Source organism: Diceros bicornis, chromosome 37 (assembly GCF_020826845.1).
Source record: "Diceros bicornis minor isolate mBicDic1 chromosome 37, mDicBic1.mat.cur, whole genome shotgun sequence".
Taxonomy (NCBI): Eukaryota; Metazoa; Chordata; class Mammalia; order Perissodactyla; family Rhinocerotidae; genus Diceros; species Diceros bicornis.
This window is the reverse complement of record NC_080776.1, coordinates 1,358,494-1,383,852: the sequence shown is the minus strand read 5'-3', so window position 1 is coordinate 1,383,852 and position 25,359 is coordinate 1,358,494. Positions and strand designations below refer to the sequence as shown.

At 41.6% G+C, this 25,359-nt stretch overlaps 1 protein-coding gene across 2 annotated transcripts in view; it reads right to left on the bottom strand.

The window, feature by feature from the left end:
- UNC80 (unc-80 homolog, NALCN channel complex subunit) overlaps positions 1–25,359 on the bottom strand; it is a 199,013-nt gene that overhangs the window by 8,218 nt on the left and 165,436 nt on the right. For both annotated transcript variants that reach the window (XM_058532911.1, XM_058532912.1), the window contains 12 exons: positions 25,046–25,138; positions 23,682–23,717; positions 23,145–23,363; positions 18,392–18,592; positions 16,111–16,234; positions 15,049–15,174; positions 13,674–13,797; positions 12,734–12,940; positions 9,812–9,996; positions 9,036–9,201; positions 7,275–7,454; positions 4,108–4,246 (listed from right to left, as the gene is read on the bottom strand). In XM_058532911.1, the coding sequence (XP_058388894.1) occupies positions 4,108–4,246; positions 7,275–7,454; positions 9,036–9,201; positions 9,812–9,996; positions 12,734–12,940; positions 13,674–13,797; positions 15,049–15,174; positions 16,111–16,234; positions 18,392–18,592; positions 23,145–23,363; positions 23,682–23,717; positions 25,046–25,138 (1,800 nt within the window). The remainder of the gene's footprint in view (positions 1–4,107; positions 4,247–7,274; positions 7,455–9,035; positions 9,202–9,811; positions 9,997–12,733; positions 12,941–13,673; positions 13,798–15,048; positions 15,175–16,110; positions 16,235–18,391; positions 18,593–23,144; positions 23,364–23,681; positions 23,718–25,045; positions 25,139–25,359) is intronic.

Genomic DNA, 25,359 nt, shown 5'->3' with positions numbered 1-25,359 from the left:
ATTCCCAGTGACACTGGACCCAGGGCAGATTGGACTGGTTTAGATAAATCCAGATCAGTCATTTGAAACCTGAGTCTGCCAGAGAGAGCCAAATCCTTTGGACATTTGTAAAAATCAACTCAAACTCCTGCCTTCTCTCACCAACCCCAGACTATATTTACTCAGCAAGAGTAGAATTTGGCCTAGTCAGCAAAGCCCTAGGACAAAGTCAGCCAATGGAAGTCTGATTTCTACTCTCAGTGGGCCACTGAAATTGTCTTCCAGTCAGGGGTCTCTTGTCTCACATGTAACATTAAGCATTAAACAAATGCATTCTTTGAAGGCAGCGGTCACAGTGCTAGACTTGGTTCAGATTTCTTCCAAAACTGTGAACAACAAAGGGAAACCATCTTGAGGACTGTCTTTCTCTTACCTCATCCCCAAAGCTCTTGAATTAAGTCTGCACTCTGCAGCACTTCCACATTTACCACCAATAAGAGACTGATCTGTCAAGGCAAGGGCTAGCAAACACAAATGAATGTCATGAATTATGGGTCTGGTAAAAAAAAAAACAAAATACACCTGATGACGGGACTAAATTTCCCATTTTCAACTGTGGAAGAAAATGTGAAATCTGAACAAGATGCAAAGAAAACAAAGGACAACCTTTCACAAGAACAGCCTCTCAACATTTCCTCATCTTTGCGACAAAGCAATAAACACGGGTGTATTGTACTGACTATATAAAGCTAACCTGAAAGGGAATGTTTTCTCTTGAGATAGAACAAAGGCACTCTCAGGATGAACAAGAAGCATTACCCGTAATGAGGATTAGTTGAGAGGTGCGAGGCAACAGCACAAGATTAGGAATGTTTGACCTGGTTTATCTGAGTGTTAAAGGTGCAGTCCCCCTTTCCGGTGTTTTAAACCAAGAGCCAAGACATTGTATTGTTTGCATCATAAGACTTCTCTTACTTACCAAGAAATGTTTGTGTCTGAGATTTCATGGCAAGTTTGGGAGTCATTGTGCTGGCACAGACATTCTTTAGATAAGTGTTGTTTGAACAAGCTGCTATAATAGCCTGCCACATAGCATGCATTAAAGAGAGGGAATTATATCAATTTTATCGACGTTGCTACTCTTATTATAGCATCATTGTTTTCTTACCATCCGTGACATTAGCTAAAAGCCCTGTCGCGATTTAATAAGGGGCTTCCTGGTGATGAGGAGCTGTCTTAAAAAGCTTCTGCAAAACAATTCTTGAGGAATATCAGTGTGGGAGGGAATGATTAGATGGGATATATTTAACATTTGGCATATCAAACTTTTTAGACGTTCCCACAGATTAAAACAGATAAAAGAACTCCACAGATTTTTTTTTTTCTTTTTTAGCAAGCTTTTTAGGCCATTTGTGATTGAGCTCTGAAGCTGAAAATGAAGGAGGCTACACCTTTGACTTCCAGGCTCGTGTGTTCATGAGCAACAAAAGGAAGGAATGGAAATAGAAATCAAGACGGGGCGAGAGGAGACAGAGAGACAGAGAGACAGGAAACAGCTCGTTTCCCAGCACAGACACCAATAGACAGGTAGCGTTGACACTGTACCTAGAGAGGCTGCCCTCAGCGGCCAGGCCCTGGGAGTCATCGAGGACATTAGGTTCACTGCAGGAGGGGTAGGGAGATGAAGCATTTAGGGAAAGAAAATGCAAACAAATAAAAAAAAAAAAGAAAGAAGGCATGCAATTCTCTGCTTCCAAGAACCAAAAATAAATAAATTTAACAGAACAAGGAAGGAAAAGGAGACAGTCAACCATTTCACCTTGTGCTGGGTTTGTCAAGACAAAGGACTCGAGGCAATGGGGGAGAAGGGACTTCGGATGGACTCTCAGAGGAGTGATCTATTTGTTTTCAAGAGTTGGGACCTAAAATGAGCTCCAAATGGACACATGAGCTCTGAAACACACTGCAGATGCATCTGTAGAAGATGAAACTGTCATTCCTTTGACAACCATTTGGCTGGATGGTTATTATTTTTAACCCGTCTTAGATGTTTCATTGACCAGAATCCTGCTTCTTTCTTGTGTGCGGTGACATTATCACATAGAAACCACTTACCATGAACTGCCACAACCAAGCTCTTGGAACTGATGCCATAAAGAAAAGCAAAGAAAGAACCCAACTTCCCCTGCTAATTTTCCAATGAAAACGCAAGTAAAACAAATGGAAGGAAGATAACCCTGGAGAATTCACGTGGAACTCGCATTTACCTCCTTACTCCATCCTCTAGTGACTGAATTATAAATGTCAAAAGGAGAAACCTGTCAGATTGGTGAGAAAATAATCAAATAGTTTATTGATTTATTTGGACATAGCTGATTTGGGGATTTGTGAACAAAAACTGTCATACTTTATCTTTCTTTCTTCAGTGCTGAGCTTTGAGCTAAGCACCCACAAGGCATTCAATAAATGTTTGCTAAATTGGATGGAATTAACCTATTTAGAAAACTGGAGTAACTCCCCCAAAGAATCCTTTACCTAATTGTGCAAAATAGCCTCTGTCTCCAGAAAGAGGCTCCTTTCCCCAGTGCACAGAGACATTGTTACCTTCACTAGCCTTCCAAAATACAACTCAAGCCCAAAGGGTGTAACTACGTGATTTTTCTGGATTTCTAGTATATCCATAATAGAATAAATTTTCTCCCTGGATACAAGTTCACTCCTTAATAGATATGTACAAAGGGAATTGATGGCCTGGTTATTTTAGGTTAATAGCACAAAAACCTCTATGTTAAATTCCTACAATTCCTTAATTTAAATAAAATTTTTAAATAAATTGCTAGTTTCTTTTATTCTTGATAGAACCTTGCACATTGCTAGCAATTAAAAATTAATTGATATTAACTGCTTATATGACAAATCTTTTTTTGTGGACATTTTACAGTTTGGCTCTGATTTTGTTAACACATTTTGTTTATAAGACTTTCTTTTCAAAGGCAAATTACCAAATGTAGGTAAAAGAATCTCTTACAATGACAGTAACTCTTATATATTATCAATTTGTGTAATAACTAAATAGCACATAAGATATTGCTTTCTTTACAAGTATGCAATTTATCCATTAATCATCTTTTATCATTTTTCCCTAATTTTTGATATTCTCCAAAGTTAGGCTTTATTTCACAAATTTTATTTCATCCATATAGTTCATGAACTATTTGCTAAAGGATTTGAGTACAGGGTAATTATTTCTGCATATAAACTGATTTTATCTGAATATTAGCATGTGCCCTGATTTTTATTATTTTTCATGTATGAATTATACCACATTGAATCTGTAGGTATTAAGAATAAACAACAAACTAGCTAAAAACACATAAGGCTGATTCTTTGAAAGAATTCAGTTCCTGAAGTGAAAATATCATTGGCTCTAAAATAGATAATGTTTTGACTCTTATGTCAGATCATTTTCTATATCATACTTATATATTCTTGGAAGTTTTTTTACGTATATTCTTAGAAGGCGAGAACACATAAAGAAAATGTTTTAAAGGGTTTAGTCGTGGAATCATAGAACTATAGAATGAGAAGTTACCTTAAAGATCATTTCACAGAGGAGAAAACTGTGGGCTCTTGTTAAATGACCTGCCCAAGGTCACACAGAGTGGGACAGGTCCTTTTCTGCTTGGTTAAGCATCACTACCTCCAACTAAATACTGATGACATACCAGAAGTCTAAACTTTACCAGATGTGTCAAGCTAGTCCTATACACTAGTCCTATAATGTGAGTACCTAGTACTCACATTATTAGCTTAGCTAATGATATATCTGAAATGCAAGAATGTCATTTGACAACCAGAAAGAAGACCATGTATCTATTTCTGGAGAATTTTTAAGGAGAAACAATGCTTGGATCAAAAAGACATTGTGATCCCTTCTACTGGCCTGGCTTAGAAAACTCTGCAAACTGTTGCCTGCATGACCCTGGTTGAAAAGTTCTTTGTTGAATGGTCTACTTAAAAATATTATGTTTGCTTCCCTTTCATCCTTTATAGAATAGGAGGAGTGAATTTTCAGAATTTCTACCTTGGCCCCCAAATATAGAGTGTAAGATATCCATGGCTCTTTACCTTTGGCTGGGTAACATGCCCACCTCAGCCCGAGGTGCAGACATGCTGGAGACGTGGCTGGAGAGCCGCCTCCTTCCAATGGCACTCAGGAGGTAAGCTTCTTGTTCACTTACCACACTGGGCATGCTTACAGAGTCATCTGAAAGGGGCAACGGAAGGGAGGGTTATACAATGTTAACACATTTTGTTAACATTGACATCGTTCAGAAAACCCAAACAAATTTGTACATCCTCGGCTTGAATACAACCTCAGGGCCGCCTCTAAAGCTAAATGATCATTTGTCCCTTTGTACAGACTAAAAAGCAGAGGTCTTAGTTTTTAATCTGTACAAAGGGATAAATGATAGTTCTTCCCATCCACACATCTCCCACTCTCGAACAGCCTTCACGAGATAAATGTAAACTTCTTGTCCATTTTTACCAGTAATTTGTGAAAGTCAAGGGCCGTCTGCATATTAAAGACTTCAGGAAAGCTGGACTATAAATTTTTAAACATTCCAGGAATAGTTCAATGAGGGACTCTGTTATTGAATGAGTCGAGTACCTTTCTTTGACATTCAAAACGTACATTCAGTACATCTAATGATTTTTAGGCTGCTAAGGGAAAGACTATTTCAGAGAGTTTTAGGAAAAATATTTAAAAACCCATAAAGTTTAGAAATAAATGCTTATTTTAACGTAAATTTTAAATTTTAAGCGTTTTCTCCATAGAAGCAGAAATCCACGTACTCACGTCCACATGAAAGTTACCTCTAGCACAGTATTTGTGATAAGGTGACTGCATTCTAAGTGAGCTAATGTGATCTGTTGCTGAACAGTAAACATGTTGATTGACATAGGGTTCTGGTGAACTTATGCTACCATATAAGGTCATCTAGCATCATTTATTTAAAATACCTCAAGTGGTCATATTTCTAATGAAACTTCTTTCAAAACAAAAAGGTGTACACAAAAAGTGCTAGAAATTTTAATTTGCTTGTTAATGACTGACTTGAAGTTGATTCTTGTTATAGAATGGTCTTTCCTTTTTAGGCGTGTTCACAGAGAAGAGAATAAGAAAATGTGCCTTAAAAACATGGTAAGGTGGATTGAGCTATTTCTGCAAAGGCCTTTCCCAGATCTCATTGATTTTTTTCCCTCTTATTCATACTCATATATCACTTAACACTTCATCCTTCAATATTTGTTTGGTGATTAATCATGTGCTGTCTTCTGCTCACCCTTTAAAGTGTTCTTTCTTGAAAATGTCTATCATCTCCTCTACAGGATGATGTGTAAGATCTCAGAGGGCAGAGAACGTATCTTTCTCAGACTTTCTTGTTCCTGTTGTCTTGTACCTGCTAAGTCTTAATACAGGTTTGATGACTGAATGGGAAAATAGTTTAATTCAAAGCAGTCAACCATCTGGCTTTTATACCCCACCCATATAAATTAATACACACCTACGTCACAACCACACATTTGTTAACAACCTTGTGTTCACAGGGATGATTGTGACGTCCCAGAGCAGAGATATTAGCAAAACACTGGATCTTCATCAGTGTATAAGCGTTGGCTCTTGGTCAACGATATCTCTGTTTACGTCTTCTCTACTTTTCTTCCCTAGCTCCTTCCTACTGGCTAGGTTATCTACTTATTCATGAGGTTACCTGCAAAATATATTTAGCCCTACTAAAGATAGGTGGTATCATTTCCCATAATTTAAAAAAAAATTTCTGGAAGAGACTACTTCAAGCATTAAAGAAAAACAGATATTACTTTAAGTTCTGAACTATCACTGGGACTTAATGAATATTCAAACTGCTGATCTTTGTCTCTCTCATTTTCTTTTCTGGTCAAGATTTTTCAAGACTTCCCTAATTACGATTTTAGGACTATTTCCACGGGCAATGATGGGGTGATTTGGAAACAAGTATGTCTGCAGGTCGGGTGCAGGACAATATGATTATCACTTTTTTATCTGATGACCCTGAAACTAAATCTGGAAATATTACTGACAGATGTTTTGACAAAGCATTGATTTCCTTCCCTCTCCTGCATGTCCAACTGTGGTAGGGTATTAAAATACCTTCATTCATCTTAGTTAATTAAAATTCTAACCTCAACTCACATTTCCTCTAATTTAGTTTGGAGCAGGGCTTTTTCTTGTTGTTTGGTATGGAAAGCCCTGCGTGAAGATCTAGATCTTGTTTTTATCCATAAGGCACTGACAGCACACTTTGCTGTAAGTGTTCTATCAGAGTGTCTTTAAAACACAATCAGAAAATAATCAATGCAATTAAAAAAAAACATTAAACGATAGTGGTATTTAATGGAACCTTTCACCTTTTACTTTTTAAAACCGACTCCTACAAGGCATACATATGACATGTGTTCTTGACTGGATCTTCTCATACTTCCTAACACCAAATCTCAGGCATATGCATTAGAAGCCCCAGGGCTGCCTCAGTCACTGGGAACACTCCTGATTGTATTCCCTCAAGACAGCTGCCGGCTGATGTTCAAGACAGCACAACCAACCAGTCTTTTCTGAGTCCCGAGCGTATGCATCGCTCACTTTTCCTTGCCCGATGGAGTCATGTAAGTGCTGATCAACCTTCCAAGCAAGATGGCCACGAGAAAGGGGACTAAACGCTTTCTTGAGTCACTTAAGCACAATTTAAATGAGAGTTAGTGGAAAAAGTTGAATGAATAAGCTCAAAGAAAATTTCGGAGTCACTAAAGATTTACATGTTGCCTGAATTCCTTCCAAATGACCAAAGATATCAAGGAATTTATAGAGGAGCAGGCAGTAGAAATCATGACATCAGTCACAATTCCATTTTAAATCTTTTTTGTAAAAACGACCAGGGGATCAGAACTGAAAAAGGTCAGAAAGGCAGAAATCCTTCCTGAGCCCTCATTCCAATGGCCAAGCTGTGTCATCCAGGCTGCCCTGCCTGACTCTACGGGGTCCGCTACGTCATCCAGGCCTCCTCTGCTTGACTCTTCTGGGTCCCCTATGTCATCCAGGCCCCCTCTGCCTAACTCTTCGGGGTCCCCTATATCATCCAGGCCCCCTGCCCGACTCTGCGGGGTCCCCTACATCATCCAGGAGCCCCTGCCCGACTCTTTGGGGTCCCCTACATCATCCAGGCCCCCCTGCCTGGCTCTGCGGGGTCACCTACTTTCCTCATCCTCCTCATCAGTGCGGCTCAGGGTGTCCTGCGAGGCCTGCTGGGAGGGCTCACTGTCCTGCTCCCAGACGGTGCCGGTGCCTGTGTTGGAGCGAGACATAGTAGCCAGGCTCAGGCGGTAGGCTGAGGTAGAGGTGCCCACGGTGCTGATGGAGGTCTTCCCCTGGTAGGCTGGGGGAGAGACCAGAGAAGATCCAGGTGAGGGGCTAGAGAGAAAACCAACACTTGCTTCAAACTCCTCCCTGATCACTCGTCTTTTTCAGGAAAGGTCAGTTAAATAGTGTGTCCCAGATAAATGATCTTTAGGACAAAGTAGAAATGGAAGTGAGACAAGAAGAAGAAGAAGAAGAATCAGCCATTGACGAACTTATCATTGAATGGTCTCCTGTGGGAGGGTAGCATCTCTAACAATGTCCGATGCTGCTCTCTCACTGCCTCTCGATTTCATTTTCCAAGGCTTGACGTGAACTGTAGCTTCCAACCTGGCAGAATTTTACTGAGAAATACACCTTACCTGACACAAGCATACAGAAGGAATAAGTATATTCTCTGGTGGGAACCTCACAATCAGCATCAGAATCCATAATCAAAACCATGCCGTCATTCTCCTTGTCTGGAAATACAACTTACAAAACAACCCCCTTGGTTCTATGTCAGATTATTTTATTATGAAGCAGAATATCTGAATGGCACTGTGTAGATTTCACCAAGATTGTCCTTGTCAAAATTTCTGTCTTTAATACATTGCAAGCAACAATAAAAATTGTAGAAAGAAAGAAGAAAAGCCACACATATAATATTCTCTTATGGATAATGACTGCCCTCTAATGGCAGATAATGATTTACTTTCCCTTCTAGCAGTAATCTGCTGTTAATATAATTGTAAAAAGTAAATGATGTATTCCCAAAGAAAATCTTCTGAACACTGTAAAGAAAGTACCTCCTAGCCTGCCAACTCTAGTTCAACCCTCCCTCCCACCAATTTGTGAAAAGTTAAAGGCTTTGTAATCAATCACGCAGACCTGGTGTGAAGTCCCCTCACTGCTATCACATGCTATCACTGTCATGTGTGTAAGCTATCCTCTGCTGAGTCTCAGTGTCCTCATTCTTTTTTTTTTTTTTTAAAGATTTTATTTATTTATTTTTTCCCTCCAAAGCCCCAGTAGATTGTTGCATGTCATAGCTGCACATCTTTCCAGCCGCTGTATGTGGGACGCAGCCTCAGCATGGCCAGAGAAGCGGTGCGTCCGTGCACGCCCGGGATCCGAACCCGGGCCGCCAGCAGCAGAGCCCGTGCACTTAACCGCTAAGCCACGGGGCCGGCCCGTGTCCTCATTCTTTAAGTGGCCTTCCCGTTATGCACCTTGCAGGTGTCTGTGTGGATTAAATGGAATAACATCTACAAAATAATCTACCATGTAATAGATGCTCAATGAATGTGAGTCCCTCTTCTCCCTTTCGAAAAGGAAATGAAGGCAAGAATTTAAACAGGTTTTTTCCCCCCGTTAAATCTTCAAGAAAGAGCTTAACCACTGAAATGAAGGTTGAAACAAATGTTTAGAGAAGGGGTAAAATCAAACTCCTACGGCACCCCCTTGATTGTTGTCGACAGTGGTCACATGGTCAAATCTACCAGTGCACGAAAATGGCTGATTCATCATGGGTCCACGGAGAGCAGCAACCTGGACAGAGGCATTACCTGAAGGCTGTGAGTTTCCTCAAACACATTCAGAGTGCCCTGAGTGTCCTCACCTGACCCGCTGTGCACCGCCTCCTTCAGGATCTTCAGCTCACTGCTGAACTCCGCCATGAGGGAGCTCTTGCACAGAGGGCGTGGGATGAAGCGCCGTTCCAGCTGGTCTGCGATATGCTGCCTGGCAGAAAGCTCCTCATGGTTCTCTGCTGGCTGGGCCAGAAGCTGAAAGGCAAACAGAGATTCTCAGGCCCTCAGTTTTCCCATCTGTAAAATGGGCTCATCGCGGTACCTGTTTCATAGTTGGTTGTAAGGATTAAATAAGGTATTGCATATGAAGTTGTGAGAACAGTGCTTTACACAGGAAGAGCTTAATCAAGACATTGTTTTGAATCACTGCCCCAGGAAGTTGGGGCATGAAAAGAATAAAAGAGTAGATGAATACGGAGGGTCTCAGAGGAAAAACACACTTTATCCCATCTTTTTCATGTTTATTTAGTCAGATCTCATTCATGTCACCGCAGAAAGGAGAACATTCTCCAGATCCTTCCATTGGGTCAACCTTTTTTTTTGTTGTGGGGGGAGGTGAGTGGGAAGAGGGCAAAGCTTTATAGACTGTAATAAAGCTCTCGCTGTGCAGGTACTTCTAACAGGAAATTTTGTCCTCTGGGATACATTTTTGAGCTTTCTCAAACTTTCTCATCAAGCATGGTGTTAACAGGTCCTACCAACTAGCTACAGTACATCCCAGGAGCACGGCTGCCATGATCCTGCCCTGATCTGGAGAGCAGCACATTCCCGGCTCATCACCTCCAGGAGGAGGCAGGCACCGCACCTTGCACTGGATGAAAGGGCGCAGCAGCACGAAGATGGGGATGCGGGTCCGCACGATGAAGTCCAGGAAGTCCCACAGGGCCAGGCCGCCCACCTTCCTCAGGGCCATCTCCTTCACCTGCAGGCTCAGCCAGTACCACTGGCTTCCCAGCTGCCTCTCGAAGCAGACGAGGATCACCTTCAGCGCTTTACACCAGGAAAAGAGAAGAGTGAGCCCACGGACTTGTGTTTTGGAGGAACCCGCTCATCCTGCAGCCCTTTCTGCATCAGAAAATTTTCTAAATTTCTAAACTCTCTGCACGTTTCCAAAAACTTACGTGTATTCCCAAGCAAGAGTGCTCTGACATCAAGACAAAAATCTGTATGGTAGGTAAACATGCTTTGATTCTGATTAGAAGAACACAAACATCTTTCCTAAGTGCATTTAACTACCATTTCGGAAAATACAGAGCAAAGCGGTGCATAGACTTGAAAGGGAAACGTGTTTCAGATGTAACGTGGAGCTAATGTTTTGCTTTCCTAAAGTTTTGTCACAGTGGCTTTATGGTAATACCAGCATATCACTCACAGCCTAAGTGACAACATGAGTGGTCTAAAATATTCATGTTTTTTTTCTTTTATGCATAGAAATGATATATTCCTGTTATTAAAAGTAAAATAAAACCATGCAGAAATGCACAAAGTTAAAAAAAAAAAAGTCTTTCCCTTTCTCAGCTCTCTTTCTAACCCCATCCCAAACTGCTCCTGGGGCACCAGTAAATGTCTGAGTCTATCCTTCCAGATAAACACTCGATCCCCCTCCTCCTCTCTCACACTGCACATCATGTCTATTACTAAACTCTGTTGGATTTCTTTTACAATATCTTTTTCCTCCCAGATTCTGGCAGCCCTTTCACAATCTACATTTATCTAGTTCTTTTCAGAAAGCAAATTTCCCAAACAGCGTGTCAGGACAAACCAGGACATGGTAAAGATGTCACAGATAACAGTACGAGTTTCCTCTGCCACCCCAGGGCTCTGTCCCCACAGGGTCTGCCCAGGGGCAGTCAGGGAATCTGGGCCTTCTTGCCCATGTCTTAAGCTCATCTCAGCAACTAAAGGACACAGAAATCCAACTGCCTACAGTCTCCAGGAGTGACATACACCTTTATCATCTATTTAGAGCATTTGCAGGGGACAACCATGCTACATAACACAGAAAGAGATATTCTAAGATTCGCCTTGACCCTTCTCTCTCCACAGAGCCTCACTTTTCACAGCAATGCCTCGTCTCAATTCCCCTCCCTCAACTAAACCAACAAACAAACGAACAAAAAGCAACACTCCTCTTTCCCTACCCTGATCCTGATGACATTTCTACTGTTATGTGCCTCTTCGTGGGGCTTCTGCCATTCTGCTTTCCACCTTCACCTCCATCAGCCCAACACATAAACAAGACAGCAGAGGGCTCAAGAAGAGCAGGGACTCTGGTGCTAGATGGTGCGGATATGAAATTGGGCTCTGCCACTTATTAACAGTGTGACTTTAGGTAAGTTACTCAACTTTTCTGGGGCTTAGCTTCTTGACTCCTAGAATGAGAAGAACATTTACTTCTTAGAGGTGTTGTGAGGATTCAACATGAGGATAATGTGAAGTCTAGAAAGCACTGCTCAGTGCACAGTAAGTGCTCAAAATAAGTGTAAAAATTAATTTAAAATAGAGGCCCAATAGTCTGCCCAAGTAACCAAAGGACCTGTCTTCATTAAAAAGGGAGAAAGTGGAGAGAACTAAAAATACTCATCAAATGTTTTCTCCTATCCTTATCTTACATGTGAAGCCCTCTTTCTCCATCATCCTCTGTGCAATCCCAAACTTCATGCAGGGCTTTGTCACAAGGTCCAGATTATATTCGAACCCTACATTCTCAGGCGTCTGGCAACCAAGCCCCACGTGGGTAGGTCCGTGCTTCTTATTTTCCTTTTTCATTCTCATTGTCAATCACATTATTTTCAAATACATCCCTTTATAACACAGTCCAAACACCTGACACACTCCAAACTCCAAGGACCTGTTTTTACCAGTGTATATGCAACCATCTTATACTCCCCACCAAGATTTGCTTTGATGAATTGAAAAATGTCAGGCAAGATTTTCTCAACTTCCTCCATTTGCAATTTTCTGCTGCCAGTGCTCCTTATTCTCAGTGCTGTGGCAAGAGTGGTCTTTCCCCCGGCTTAGTTCATTCAGGGCCAAGAGTGGCTTTCCAGTGTTCCACGGGTCAGGACCAAGTTCAGGCAGAAATGGGGTAACGGGAAAGTAGGAGTGGACGGGGGAGGGAACTGGCAAGCCTAAGGGAGGAGAACAAGTCGACTGGCCTCCCTAGAGTGAAGATCAAGACAGCGATTTAAAGATGACATTGTAAGGGAAGAAAAACAGCTAGTAGGGGGCATAATATACTGCCAGGCCACCACGTCTTGCTGCACAGGTTGTGGACTGCCCAACTCCAGGGGCTCCATTCACACAGATGACAGACCAGTGAGCCCATGAGTTGTGCAATGCAGTGTCCTGTACACTAGACTGAGTCAGATCTGATAACAGCTACCAAGATAACCTCATCAGTGATCTCATACTTAATCAGTGAGGAGGAATTCTTACACGCCCAGACACACTAATAAAAACAACCAAGTAATTCAGGCACCACAGACATGAAAGTACTTTGTTTTTTGGCATTTGTTTCCTGAAGGAAACCAGACTCTTCTGCAAGGGTGATGCTTCTTACTTGCTCAAGGGGCTTCTTGAAATACTTTCTGGATCAAAGTTTTTTAAACTACTTTTTGAGTCAAAGTGGAACATAAGTAAGTACTACATATATACACACACGTATACATATATACATACACATACACATGTGTATGTATAGAAAGAGAGAGAAGAAGGCACCCACCCAAGTATGCTGCTTGGCTGGTGGACTCCGCCAGCCCCTCCCTGCGCAAGTCCTTCCCCGCATCCCCGGGGGTGGAACAGTGGGCGGGGGAGCTCTCCAACATGAAGTTCTTGCTCCTGGACGTGCTGATGATCCTCGGAGGCAGCAGCACATTAATGACCGTCTGCAGCAGCAGCTGTACCTCAGGCTGCTCCAGCCACGGGCTATCTGAGGGGCAGAGTTTGGAAGAGGGAAGTGGAAAGAGAAACAAGTCACAAGGTAGACTTTCCACATTAGACACAGAAAAATTCAGCCCTGTTTCCAATTCCAAACTAGAACACCGTAGAAATTCGGGTGTTTCCCCACCAAGCAGAGCTTCTATGGACAGAAACAGCATTCTTGGTACTGGGTGTTTCTCTGTAGTGGGCACCCAATGGTGCGTGTTCTTAGCCAATCTCCCGCTTACCATTTCCATCTCCTTTCTTTTTCCTGCTCAAATACTCATAACGTACCATCTTTACATTTGAGATAAATTTTCCTAAAAGAAAAATCCCCCAAGAAGGAAGAGTAATGAAAATACATTGGAATTTAATGACAGTGGCAGGATTTATGCTAAACCTAGTGGCAGTAGGTTATAAAGTCTATTCACCTGTCAATTCACATCATACTGTACTTCAATTAATACCATTTTCTTAACTGAAGCAATGTTCTCTTGATTTTTGCTGTCCTGAAATGATTTTAAATAGGATGTGTCTTCTAAGAAGTGGAGCAGAGAAACTCTTGACCCAGGGTAGCTAAACTGAAAAGAAATAAAAACCCTACTTCCTAAAGTAACCCTGTTTAAATCATTCAGATCGACTTCAGTGATGGTCTTCATGGGAAAAGGAAAAAGAAATAAAAGCCTGACATTTAAGAAAACACAACAACAATGATAAATTTCCTTTAGTTAAATTAATCAGACCTTTGCTTCCAGATCCTACTGTGAGGACAAATGGGATGAGTAGATTTAAAAGCATCCCCTCCCTTCGCTCTTGATTGGTGAACGGGGAGATCACTTGGCTTAAAGGAAAATCTTCTTTTAAAGCCTGTGCAGCAACGATAGAAAAAAAGATTAATGGACTCCCACACCCATCAGTAAGTTTGTTTTTACACAGCATGACGGAGACGGTGACTCCCCACTGGCTGCTCCTGTAAACTATGAGTTCAGGTGTCATCTGTGCAACATAAGAGTCACTCAGTTTTACCATTGCTTGACTATTTACCATTTGTTTGACATAATTGAAAGCTATACACCTAAAACGGTAACATCTTGAATATTAAATGAAAAATTATTATACTTATGGTCTGTTACAAAAAATCTTACAACAGCATTTTCCCATTCACTTTCTGCGTGTGTCCACCAATAAATACTTTAGAGACAAAGAAAAGGAAGAACACGAGAACTTGCCACCTGCTCCATTTGGAAGTTATTTCCAAGTCCTCTGACCCCTGCACAAGGCCTTCTCCAAGCCAGAAAGCAACAGGCAACATAGAAAGAAAGCAATGATCGCTGTACACACGTTATTAAATGTACCACTTTAGGGATGTCATTGTGTCCCTTCTGCATGGTGGACACAGCTCTAGCTTAATCTCTTGTCTATCATCTACTGGTTCTCTGGATGATGGACCACCAAGCTTGGTTGTCAGATAATGGATGGGCCGTTATCCATTTACACCAGCTGTTTGCTCCCCATTGGTCACAGAGCTTTCTGATGACTCCTCACTCTCTAAAATTAGGTGACACACAGAAATAGGCAGGGAAATTGGTATTTTGTACTTTTTACCTTGGGAATGATTATTTTAATTTTAAGAAAGAAAATAACTGGGAGAATAAAAAAAATCACCCATAATACTCAACCCACAATCATTAAAGAAAATTAAGATATTCAAAGTCTAGTAATAACTTTGGAAAGAATTTTATATTGCAATTCTTTCTGCAAGTAATTTAAAACCAGACTTTGAATATTACTGCCTCATTTAATTAACAATTGTGAGCTGATTATCTGTCAACCATTATTTTCCTAGGGTATTTACACACATGTTAAATGACCGAGGTGGTTCCTGAGGTTGTGGCAGGACTAAATGACTCTGCTATTTTTGAGATCTCAGGAAGAATTACAGAAGGACAACTCAGGGCTAAGCTCAGGGCTGAAGCTCCAAACCTGTAAGTTTGGAGATGTTGACACTTCTGTTTCACAGATTTTGCCCAGCCTTTGCAGAAGGAAAAAGAGAACACCGTGATCTGGTGCCTCAACCAGCAACTTAATGAGCGTGACAAACAGGTAAGGCAGTCACACCTGTATCTGCAACGCTACAAGCCGGACAACAGCTGTGCTGAAGGGCAGAGGTGGTGAGAGATAAGGGCTGAGATGAAGAAGGGGTAATCCATCAGCAACACTGGAAGGTCCTACCACTCCCATCACCTGAAATACAAACAGAGCACATGACCAGCCTTGACTACTGCAATTTCATGCAACCGTAGAACGGGAGTCTTATCCAATAATGATAATAATAATAATTTGACGGTTGGGCATGTTACTTGCAATCTGTTCTTGTTGCCTTTTTCTGAAGGCGTGTAATGCCTGGAGTCAGATCGAACATGACACTGGATTCAGCCAAGGTTTTGTATAATGTTATTTATAGCTCACTATGTCAATATGAGAGATGAACCAAAAACTATTCTAATCAGGAGACTGGACATACTTACTTGTGGATTCAAAGGGATGCAGTCAACACTCTTTGATGGAGCAAATACCGATAACAATGATGATGGCAACAGCTCTATTTGCACTAGGCATTGCAGCTATAGACTTATTGCTCAACTAGTGAAGCAGCAGACCCTGTTCAGTGAAATGCTCTAACATGGTTTCCACATTGTACAAAACCTTGTCAGGACCGGACTCTAGATATTACATAAATGACAAAAAATTTTTTTCTTTACATAAATCCTAGACTGGCCAACTCATAGTGTCATTTTGCACTAAAAAAGAAAAAATTCCTCTTTGTATTTTAAACTCTCCCACCCCAGACTACCTCAACTTCTAGCGAATTGTGCGGTCTCCGCCACCCCACTCTCCAACTGGCAGCCCTCAACTCTCAGCGCAACTTAAAGAGGTGAATTGTCAAAGTGGTGCGTGGGAAGCAGCTCACCAAAATCCCATCAGTGTAGGGACGGGCCCCTGTATCTCCCCACGCACCACCTTGAAATGTACCTCACTCTTGTCAGTGTCACCTGAGCCGTCTCTTTTCATGGATAGGAAGGGGCACAACGTGGTTGAGCTGTAAATCTTCAATTCAGAGAAGTCAATAGCAGAGTTAAATTTCGAAAAGTTTCATAAGATCGCCACTTGGCTACTCACCAGATTCACACAGACATTGATCAGTGACCTAAGGTGAGGCAGGAAGGATATGATTGGCTGCCTCTGAAGTGTCAAACAAACCCCTTCAATCAAATTGCTGGCAGGCTCCCACTCAACCTGTCGCCTGGAATATAATATAGGAGCCGTTAGCAGCGTGGCTCCCTTCTGGAGACAGTCTGAAACAAGCGAATGAGACAGTGATTCTGACGCCATCTAAGACAGGACAGGTGTCTGAGACAACAAAGTGCGTCACACGGATGAAGTTTACCCATGTTGTTCCAAAAGGACAGAGCACACTGGGAAGGGAGGAAGATACTGAAAATGTTGCAGAGGCACTCCTGCCCCACTTGACTAATGAGACAAAATCTATTGAAGAAAAAACAGAGATGATGAATGGGTTGCATTTTAAGTTCCCCGGTTTTAACTTTGAGAGAGGGTGTAAGACTACCGTTTTAGGAAACCCGACACAGGGGTCATGACTCCCAATAGAACTACTCTGGCCTCAGGCTGCATTTCTCAGATCTGTTTACCAGAATCCAGTTGATCTCATCAGCTTTCACACCAGACTACAACTAACTGGATTTAGATGGATTAACTCCTGCCAAAAAGATCACATTAGAAGAAAATAGTCTATTTAAAAAGTGTTCTTTCTTGGCCTCCTAAGAAATTATATTTTTTGGCTACTTTCTATGGTAGTATAAATGGGGTATACACAATGCAATTAGATGAACATGGGATTTTCTGTAATAAAAGTCAATCCAGTCTGTAATTGTCTCAGTACCGAAAGAGGCATTCTGTGATCCCCAAGTAAACAGGTTCGGCTTTACTGATATCAACACTATTTTAAAATATTAACCTGGAAACAATTTCTACGCTTATATTTCCTACCAAAATGAAATATCTACAATGACAAAATGGAAATGTTCGTAAATGAGGATATATTGACATCCCCGATGCCCAAGGAACCCACAGTCAGGTTCAGTCAACATTTCTCTTGTTGAATTGAGATCACCTGAAGAAATTAAATCCAAGGCAACCTCCAATTCACAGTATGCACCCCAGAAAAGTGCCTACAATTGACTGAGTCAAGGCATAGATCCAGAAATCTACTTTTAGGAAGCATGATGATCTTTATAATGGGCTTAGTTACAAATAAGTTAGCCTATGGAGATGTTTAACATCTTTAGACAGAAAGTTACTTAAGAAAAAGAATTTAGTTTGATACACTCTTGTAAGACTTAGAAGATTTTGGCCATTTGCTGATGGGCACAAATATTCCATTGGGACCACTAAAGACAATAGGAGTGCTTTACAGACAAGCATTTCCATGCCACTGAAATAATTAACCTTGAAATAATGGATAGGCATTCATCATCATGGTATAAAAATATACAGGAACAAATTGTCAATTATTAGAATGAAATCTTTCAATTTCTTTTTTATAAATTCAACAACTCCTGATGGCTGCATAATTGAAGAAGAAAACCTGGAAAAGTTCTGACAAATTGAACACTAAGCACTACAAATTCTTGGGCAAGAATTGCACTGATTTTGGATTTAGTTTAAAAGAACAGAAAATACTCTAACTCAAACTTGAAATTTCCAAGTTAGTGGGTTCATTAACATTTATCAATTGAGCTATCTGAGCCCAGTTTGTGCTATAGGTTCCCAAACTGGGCTCAGATCTCCAGGTAGACTGGTTCAGAGGCATGCACTCATAGGAAGGCTACCAATGGATATTTCAGGCCACTGGACAGAGATCAAGTGATAACAGTGTTCATTTAATGCCACCTGAATTAGGTGAAGATTAGATATTTGTTATCAATCCTGGGATAGTTTTAGCTGCTACTTGGCTGATTATTGTGAAGCTTGGCATTTCTCTAAACTGGTACTTAAAATACTATATTGAATACAGTATTTTTTGAACACTAAATTAATTTTTTTCTCTTAGTCATTTTATTTATAAGGCATATGCTGCATTATTTCAAAAGAAATTGAAGGATACACATTGAATTTTTTATATGTGTCAGATAAGGAACATGATAGCTAAGAAATGAATAGATTTTTCAAGATAAATATATATTTTTAAAGAATGTTATTTCCTCAAAATGTAGATCCTGCTACCTATGCATTCATACACCTGATTAGCTACGCACATACACCAAAGAAAATTTTCAAGCCATTCATTCAACTCTAGATTGATCCACCATTAAAAAATTAATTAAACAAACCCTAACTCTGAGGCTCACAACATGAACCGCTGACTAGGAGGCCTCCTCACCTCAAAGTAGGCATCTTATGAATTTTGTTGAACATTCTATCCAATCTCTTTAAAATGAGGATCAGGGCCGGCCTCACGGCCTCAGCGGTCCAGTCGGTGATAGGTAGCATCTCCATGACGTAGCGGCGAAGCCCACGGCTCTCCATGGTCGGGGTGTCATACGGGGCCAGCTTCAGAAGGGAGTGTGCGATTTCTGCCAACCTAAAATGTTGGGCTTTTTTAAGAATAAACTTACAACGCCACAATGATAATCTCCTACACAGCACCATGCTAATCACCCTCCTTCCAACACACCAAGTCCCCAGACTAAGAACATTCCGGCACATTATCTCATAATTTTAAATAAACTTTTTCTTAAACAAATCAGGATAAAATAAGGCCCATACATTTCAGTTGGCTGATATGTCTCTTAAGTCTTTTTAACCTGTAGGTTCCCCCTCTTCTGCTCTTTTTTTGATGCCTTGTACTCATCTGTTGAAGAAATTAGCCGTTTGTCCTGTAACATTTCCCACACTCTGGATTTTTCTGATTGAGTCTCCATGGTGTCATTTAATCCATCCCACTGCTCTCATATTTCGCTCAATCAGTAGTTAGATCTAGGGGCTAGATCAGACGAGATCTGGATTTCCTGCAAGTGTGCGTCACAGCTGATGTGCTCTTTCACCAGGAGGCACGTGACGCTTAGCTGTCACACTGTGCTGTCAGCTGCCACCAGTGATCGTCGCACAGATCCATTAATTCATTAGAAGTAGTACAATGGTAATATTGCACCATTCTTTTTCTCGTGTATTAACTATAACATTTTAATAAGGGGAAATTTCCTTTTGATTACTCCAAGAAAGACAGGATCAATGCTTGAAAGGATCTGTGGTTTAAGCGCTCCCCGGGCGATTCTTACAGGCAATGTGGTTTAGGAATCACAGCCAAGCCACTGCCTCTCTAACCCTGGGATTGCTCTACGATCGCCCCCTCTGACTAGCTCCATGGATGGAGAATTCACTACTGCGCAAGGCAGCGGTCCACATTGTCAGACTCTCTCCTCATATTAGGTCCCCCAATTCCCACAGGTTCTTCTGCAAGGCTTAATCTGGAAGCATGAACTCAATCCATCCACAGCAACCCTTCATTATCAAGAAATAGTTATTGTCTCTTCATCTCCACTTGTCTTCACATTAGTCCTTCTGGAAATTGTCTGTAAAATGTGCGTATTTTGAAGAAATCATTTTAAACAGCCTGTACATTCTTTTGTTTATTTCTTTCTCACAAAAGTGCCATGCAGAGGGGACGGCCTGGTGGTGCAAGCAGTTAAGTGTGCGTGCTCTGCTGCGGCAGCCCGGGGTTCGCCGATTCTGATCCTAGGCGCGCACCCACGCACTGCTTGTCAGGCCATGCTGTGGTGGCGTCCCATATAAAGTGGAGGAAGATGGGCATGGATGTTAGTGCAGGGCCAGTCTTCCTCAGCAAAAAGAGGAGGATTGGCAGATGTTAGCTCAGGGCTGATCTTCCCCCCCACCCCCCAAAAAAAAGTGCTATGCAGAAAATAATTCTTTACTTTTCAGGTTGTCTGTGTGATAAATAAGAGTATATCTATATGCATATATTTCTTGTCCCGTATTTTATAAATAACATTGAGAAATGCTTGAGAAATGATCAATCTATTTTAAGCTTGAAAACAATATTTAGAGCTGAATTTGAGTCATTTTATGGATTGCCTACCTGAATTGCTCTAATCCTTGGTCATGTTACAAAATGAATTTGCTTTGAGCATAAACCAAAAATTTCCTGTAATAGTCTTTGCTTTACTATCACATGGATAATCTGTAGGTAAAAAACATTCCTGTGGTCTTTTCCCAATGAGAACACAAGAGATTTTCCCAATGAGAGCAAGAGAGACAGAGAGAGAGACAGAGGAAGAATTGGAGAGATGTAGGGAGGGGAGGAGAGAGAGGGAGAGAGAATTTGCAGATCTTACTATCCTGCTATTCTGCTGCTTTGGCAGCTCTGGGTTCGGCAAATGAGGCAGTGAATTCCCTCAGGGCAGAGACTCTATCTAATCAAGAATGTTTTCCCAGAGAGCCTGCAGTCAAGCATAGAGTCTGCAGATGCCGGAGTACAGATTGCATCAACACTGCTTCTGGGCTCTTGGGCTCGAATCAAATACTTCGTGCAACTCTCTTCTCTCTTTTATACCATCCCTTTCTCTTTTTTATCAACCCTCTCTCCTTGAGTGATACTATTCATTCTTATGACTTTAAATACCACCTACATGCCCACAATTCCAAAATTTATATATTGAGCTCTGACTTCTACATGTGTCCAAATGTGTACTTAATTTACAACAGAAACGTTAATTATACCCTTTGATTGGTATAGGCTCAAAGCATATGGATCTGCCCCTACTCAGCAACATAGAATATCTCTGTTTGGCTAGAGAATATGGCAGGTCCATTTTATCAAAAGCTTGTGAAATACTGCATTAATTGAGGGCATTTAGTCTAACTATTCCTTGGCAGTAAAAATTTTGCCTCCCCTCCTGTATAGATCCAGGCCATGAAATAACGGAGCTCTCGGATGACACTCTCCCGCCTCCAGATAGGCTGCTCTTGCTGAATTGCATTATGATGTTATGCCAGCTTTCAGTACTTACAGGCGTCCAGCCAAGGGACACCGGCACTTTGTGTACTGTGGGGACGTTGAGGATGGTGTTCATCACACCACTCCTTCCTTTTAACAAACACCAACCAGGAGATATTTCTTGTTCTTTGTATTTTAAAAAAGTAATGTTTTACCAAACAACTAGTTGTTTTTATCTTGTCTAACACCATGATTTTGTAATTGATCATTTCTCCCTCATTGCTTTGATAACTCAGAAGCTCAAATTTATGGTTCAGGAATAGCACCTACTATGATCAAATCATATAGATTTCCTGAGCTAATGTTATCATAAACAATTATTTCCCTGCTAATTTTTCAGATTGTCCTGACTTTCTAATTTGTATCTTCTATCTCTTCGTATCACATAACTTTCTAAGTTGCCTCAAGTGCTGTGTAAAATGATCAATATATAAATAGACACGCGTGATACATGGTACTTGCAACCTTGTGTTCTAGTTATTTTCTTATGTGGCCTCTTGTATTGGACTGTGACCATGTTGAGACAGGACTTGACTTTACGTCCCAGTGTCTAGCACAGAGTTTGTATCATTCTCCTTAGCATTAGTGTCTACTGAGCCCTGATCTGTGCCACCCACGGAGCTAGATCATTGACCTGGAGCTCATTTAACCGTTCACAGGGTCTGCCTCTAGAGGGAGCTCCTGGCCTCTCTGACTCCCGCTCTCCCCAAATACAGATGGTCAACTAATAAGACAGTTAGTAACCCATGCTCACGATCCCTCCTCTCTCTCTCAGCCATCTTTGAGGAATCTTTTCCCCTTTCTCCCATAAAATGGCTGTCAGGAGTAGTGATTCTCTGATTCTGGGAATGCCATGCTGCTCTCCTCACTCTATTACTTAGGTGGGCTCGCCATGATCCTGGGAAGGGCGGGGCGATGGACTTCATGGATCACTGGGTTGCTATGGCACCAGATCTTAAGACTCCAGACTTTCCTCCCTCTCCCATTGTAGGAGCTGACATTCTCAGTGTGAAATAAGCTCTTCCCCTTACTGCACAGCGGGGAGTGTGAACACAGGGGCCCCCTACTCTGGGGTCCTGGCTGTGTGCCAGCAACTCAGAGAAGCTGAAATCAATCTGGAGGAGAAAGAGCCTGTGTTCTCCATACATTTCTGACCTCTCATTTTCCCTCACTTAGTACTTTCTAAATTTTTCAAGGGGTAATTGTAAGAAAAAGGAAAAAAAAAAAAATCAATAATCAGGAAATTGGCATTTTGCCAAATTGCAATGTTCTTTCTGAATGACTGGAACCTTCAGCTTTACAGAAGCTGTAAACTTTCCAAGTGAATATTTTGTTACCCATGGAATCTTCCTTTCAAGGGATTTTTATGACCCTTTACAAACTGTTACAAATCTGAACACAAGGTCCTCTGGAATCATGTTCCTTTTAAGAATCTGAAAACACAGACGCAGCCTTTCTTTGAGTAAAAGCGACATGGTGTCTCCATGGGAAGAGGGAAATATGAGCGCATAGAGAGGCAGTTCTGGGCCTCTCCCTGGCACACCAGGAGCAAAAATTTTAAAGTGATGACTGGCCTCATCCAGCTCAGCATTTTTACCAGGACACTTGTCTGAAATGCTGGAAGGCTGTCGTGCGCAGTCTGTGTAAAGGGGTCTCGGACACGGCAAAGTGTGCTCAGTGTGGGACTCATGGCTGAGTCCTCAGGGAGCACAGGGGCAGCGCGAGGCCTCAAGCAGAAAGCAGTCGTGCACTTTTCATATAAAATAATAGAGGAAACACTGGACTCTGGTGAAAAATTAGAATCTGGGCAGTAAACAGAACTTGGAAGAAGGGCTACTTTCCTACGAATTCAGGTGATGAAACTTCCCTTTCACTCTCTTTTATTGAGGAGCAAATACACAGACTGTGCTTTTCCGCCTTTAAGAACAATTTCCCTGTCCACCCCGAGGTCCTCTTTGATGGATTTAACATTCATTTTCCCCGTGTGATATGCACCCAAGCCACAGGAAACAAATCACTCTGAGTATCCCAAGTTTTCACCCTGGGGACCGCCCCCCCAAACCCAGACACACCGCCTGAGCTGTGTCCACACTCGGGGGCAGGGAGGGGAGGACCGTACCTCATGTGGGACTTCACGTCCAGCAGCTCCAGGGCCGTGACCCGCGGCTCCCCCGCCAGGTTCTGCAAGATCTTCAGCCTTGGCCCACAGTGCTTGTAGAATTCGGTGCAAATATTCAGCAGGGACTCCCGGGGTCTTCTGAACTCCTCCCGAGCAATTCGTTCATCCAGCTCCTCTCTGGGAAGGCCTTGCCCTTCCTCCAGTAAGTGAAGGTTCTCCCTGGGGGATGATAAAAGGTTAACTGGGGGTCTGGAAAGGAGTGTGTGTGGAAACTGAAGAAAAATGTAAGATTCTTTATATTATATATAAGTTAATGAATCAGTAGGGTGGGGCCTAGGAGAACCTCATCTGAAGAATAAAGAAAGTTTATCATCACCCCAAATTGTAGAGGCTCTACATTAGCCTCTTGCTGAGGATCTACCCAGAAGTAGTACGCCATGTGCTAATGAAACCAAATCTAACGGAATCGTAACCCAGCTCAAAATGCAATCACCACAAGATGTCAGAATTAGTACGAAGTTAGGGTTGTTTCTGTACCTGATAAAGTGCAGTTTGGCGCCTTGTTCCTGGTACCTGGGAGTCAGAAAAACAGTCTGCGTGACTATCAGAAGAAGAACAGGGCCCGGCGATGGGGCTTCCGAAGGACCATTTCCTATGGAAGCCCTTGAAGGTACACGTTTTGATAAGCTCACAAATACGCACATACTAATCCTAAAATATACAATCTGTATCTTTCTTTTGACTACCACATATGCTGCAATTATAGCTGCTATGAAAGCTGTTCCATTGCCATATAATTTGTGGAAAGACAGTACAAAAACACACACAAACTCCTGGAATGTAGCCAAATGAGGGGAAGTTTTGAAAACCTTGAAAGTAAAGTGAATCTAAGTTATAGTTTTCACACCACCTACTGTTTTAGATGATCAGAGGAAGAAATATGGCTGGCTTCCTCTCAGTTCTGGAGACTTACTGCTTTCTGATTGACTGATTTCATCTAGTACTTGAACCTACCCCCTAAATATCACTTAAACTATAATCATTTTTCCTTAATATAAGAAATTGTGGCCTGAGTTAACCATCATATCAGGTAATTTATAGTTGTGTTTGGAATTTTTTTTATATATAAATATACATCATAAGCAGGGAATTTTCTTTACATAAATAATGATACACACTTGAAAATGTGCCTCAGAGAGAGTGGAAAATTATTTAATTTCTCCTTAAGATCTCCCTGTAACTACTCCATACTGGGAAAAGAGAACTTTCTCCCAAACTGATTTTGGCTTTGCCCCATCTTAAATCTTCCTTGGAGGAAGAAGCTAATTCAACTTTTTTCTGTGTGTCAGAGTATTTAGAGGTTAACACAGACAAAATGAAGCAGGTAAAGGATTAACCAGCAGAGCCAGTGTCTGAGTTATACCAAAGTGGGGAAGGAGATTAAGTTAACAACCGTAAAAAAATCATTTAAGGACCTAAGTCAAAGTCTGGATGAAATGTCCGTGGAAAATCTGTCCAGATGAAAGTCGACTCTGTGTAGCTGCCCTGGGAACAGAAACCACCTCCTGATTATTATTGTTTCCTCTGCCTTTTTCTTGGAGGCAAATGAAACAACACTGCAATGGTTCAAAGACCACCCAGGAGGCAGGGGCCATCTTGCATGTTCATGCAAACAAACTGACACAAACACCAATTTATGAAGGTGGCAGGGATTTCTCTTCGACAATTTCAAAAGAAGCCTTGGTCTTTTCTTGTAACTCTAAACTCTCACCTTCTTTTCTTTTCCTTGGAGATTTTCAAACTCAATATTGACTATTTTCAGGATTCCTTTCATTCCCAAGAGCTGAGATTCATGTTGCATGAAATTGAGAGGACAGAGAAGAATAAGGCCAGCGAATTACCTGGTGTTCACCCCAGACGACAGGGCGTGATTGGCGGTCGTGGTCCCTTTATGGCCCTGGTCACACCTGCTCATCTGTGGGGCTGTCATGGGCCTGTAACAAGGATAGTAACCACCACATAACACAACAACAACAACACAGGTGGAAACAGGTACAAATCCTCAAGTTATTGAAGCTCACATAAATTTTAACTTGGTTTTAGAGTCTTAAGAAGACAGACGGTCTAGCTTTGGGCTTTTCTGTCGCACTCTTTGGCTGTTTCTGTTCCGAGTGGCACTTGAGAGGGAACTTTGATCCCCGAGGGTCTCAAGAAA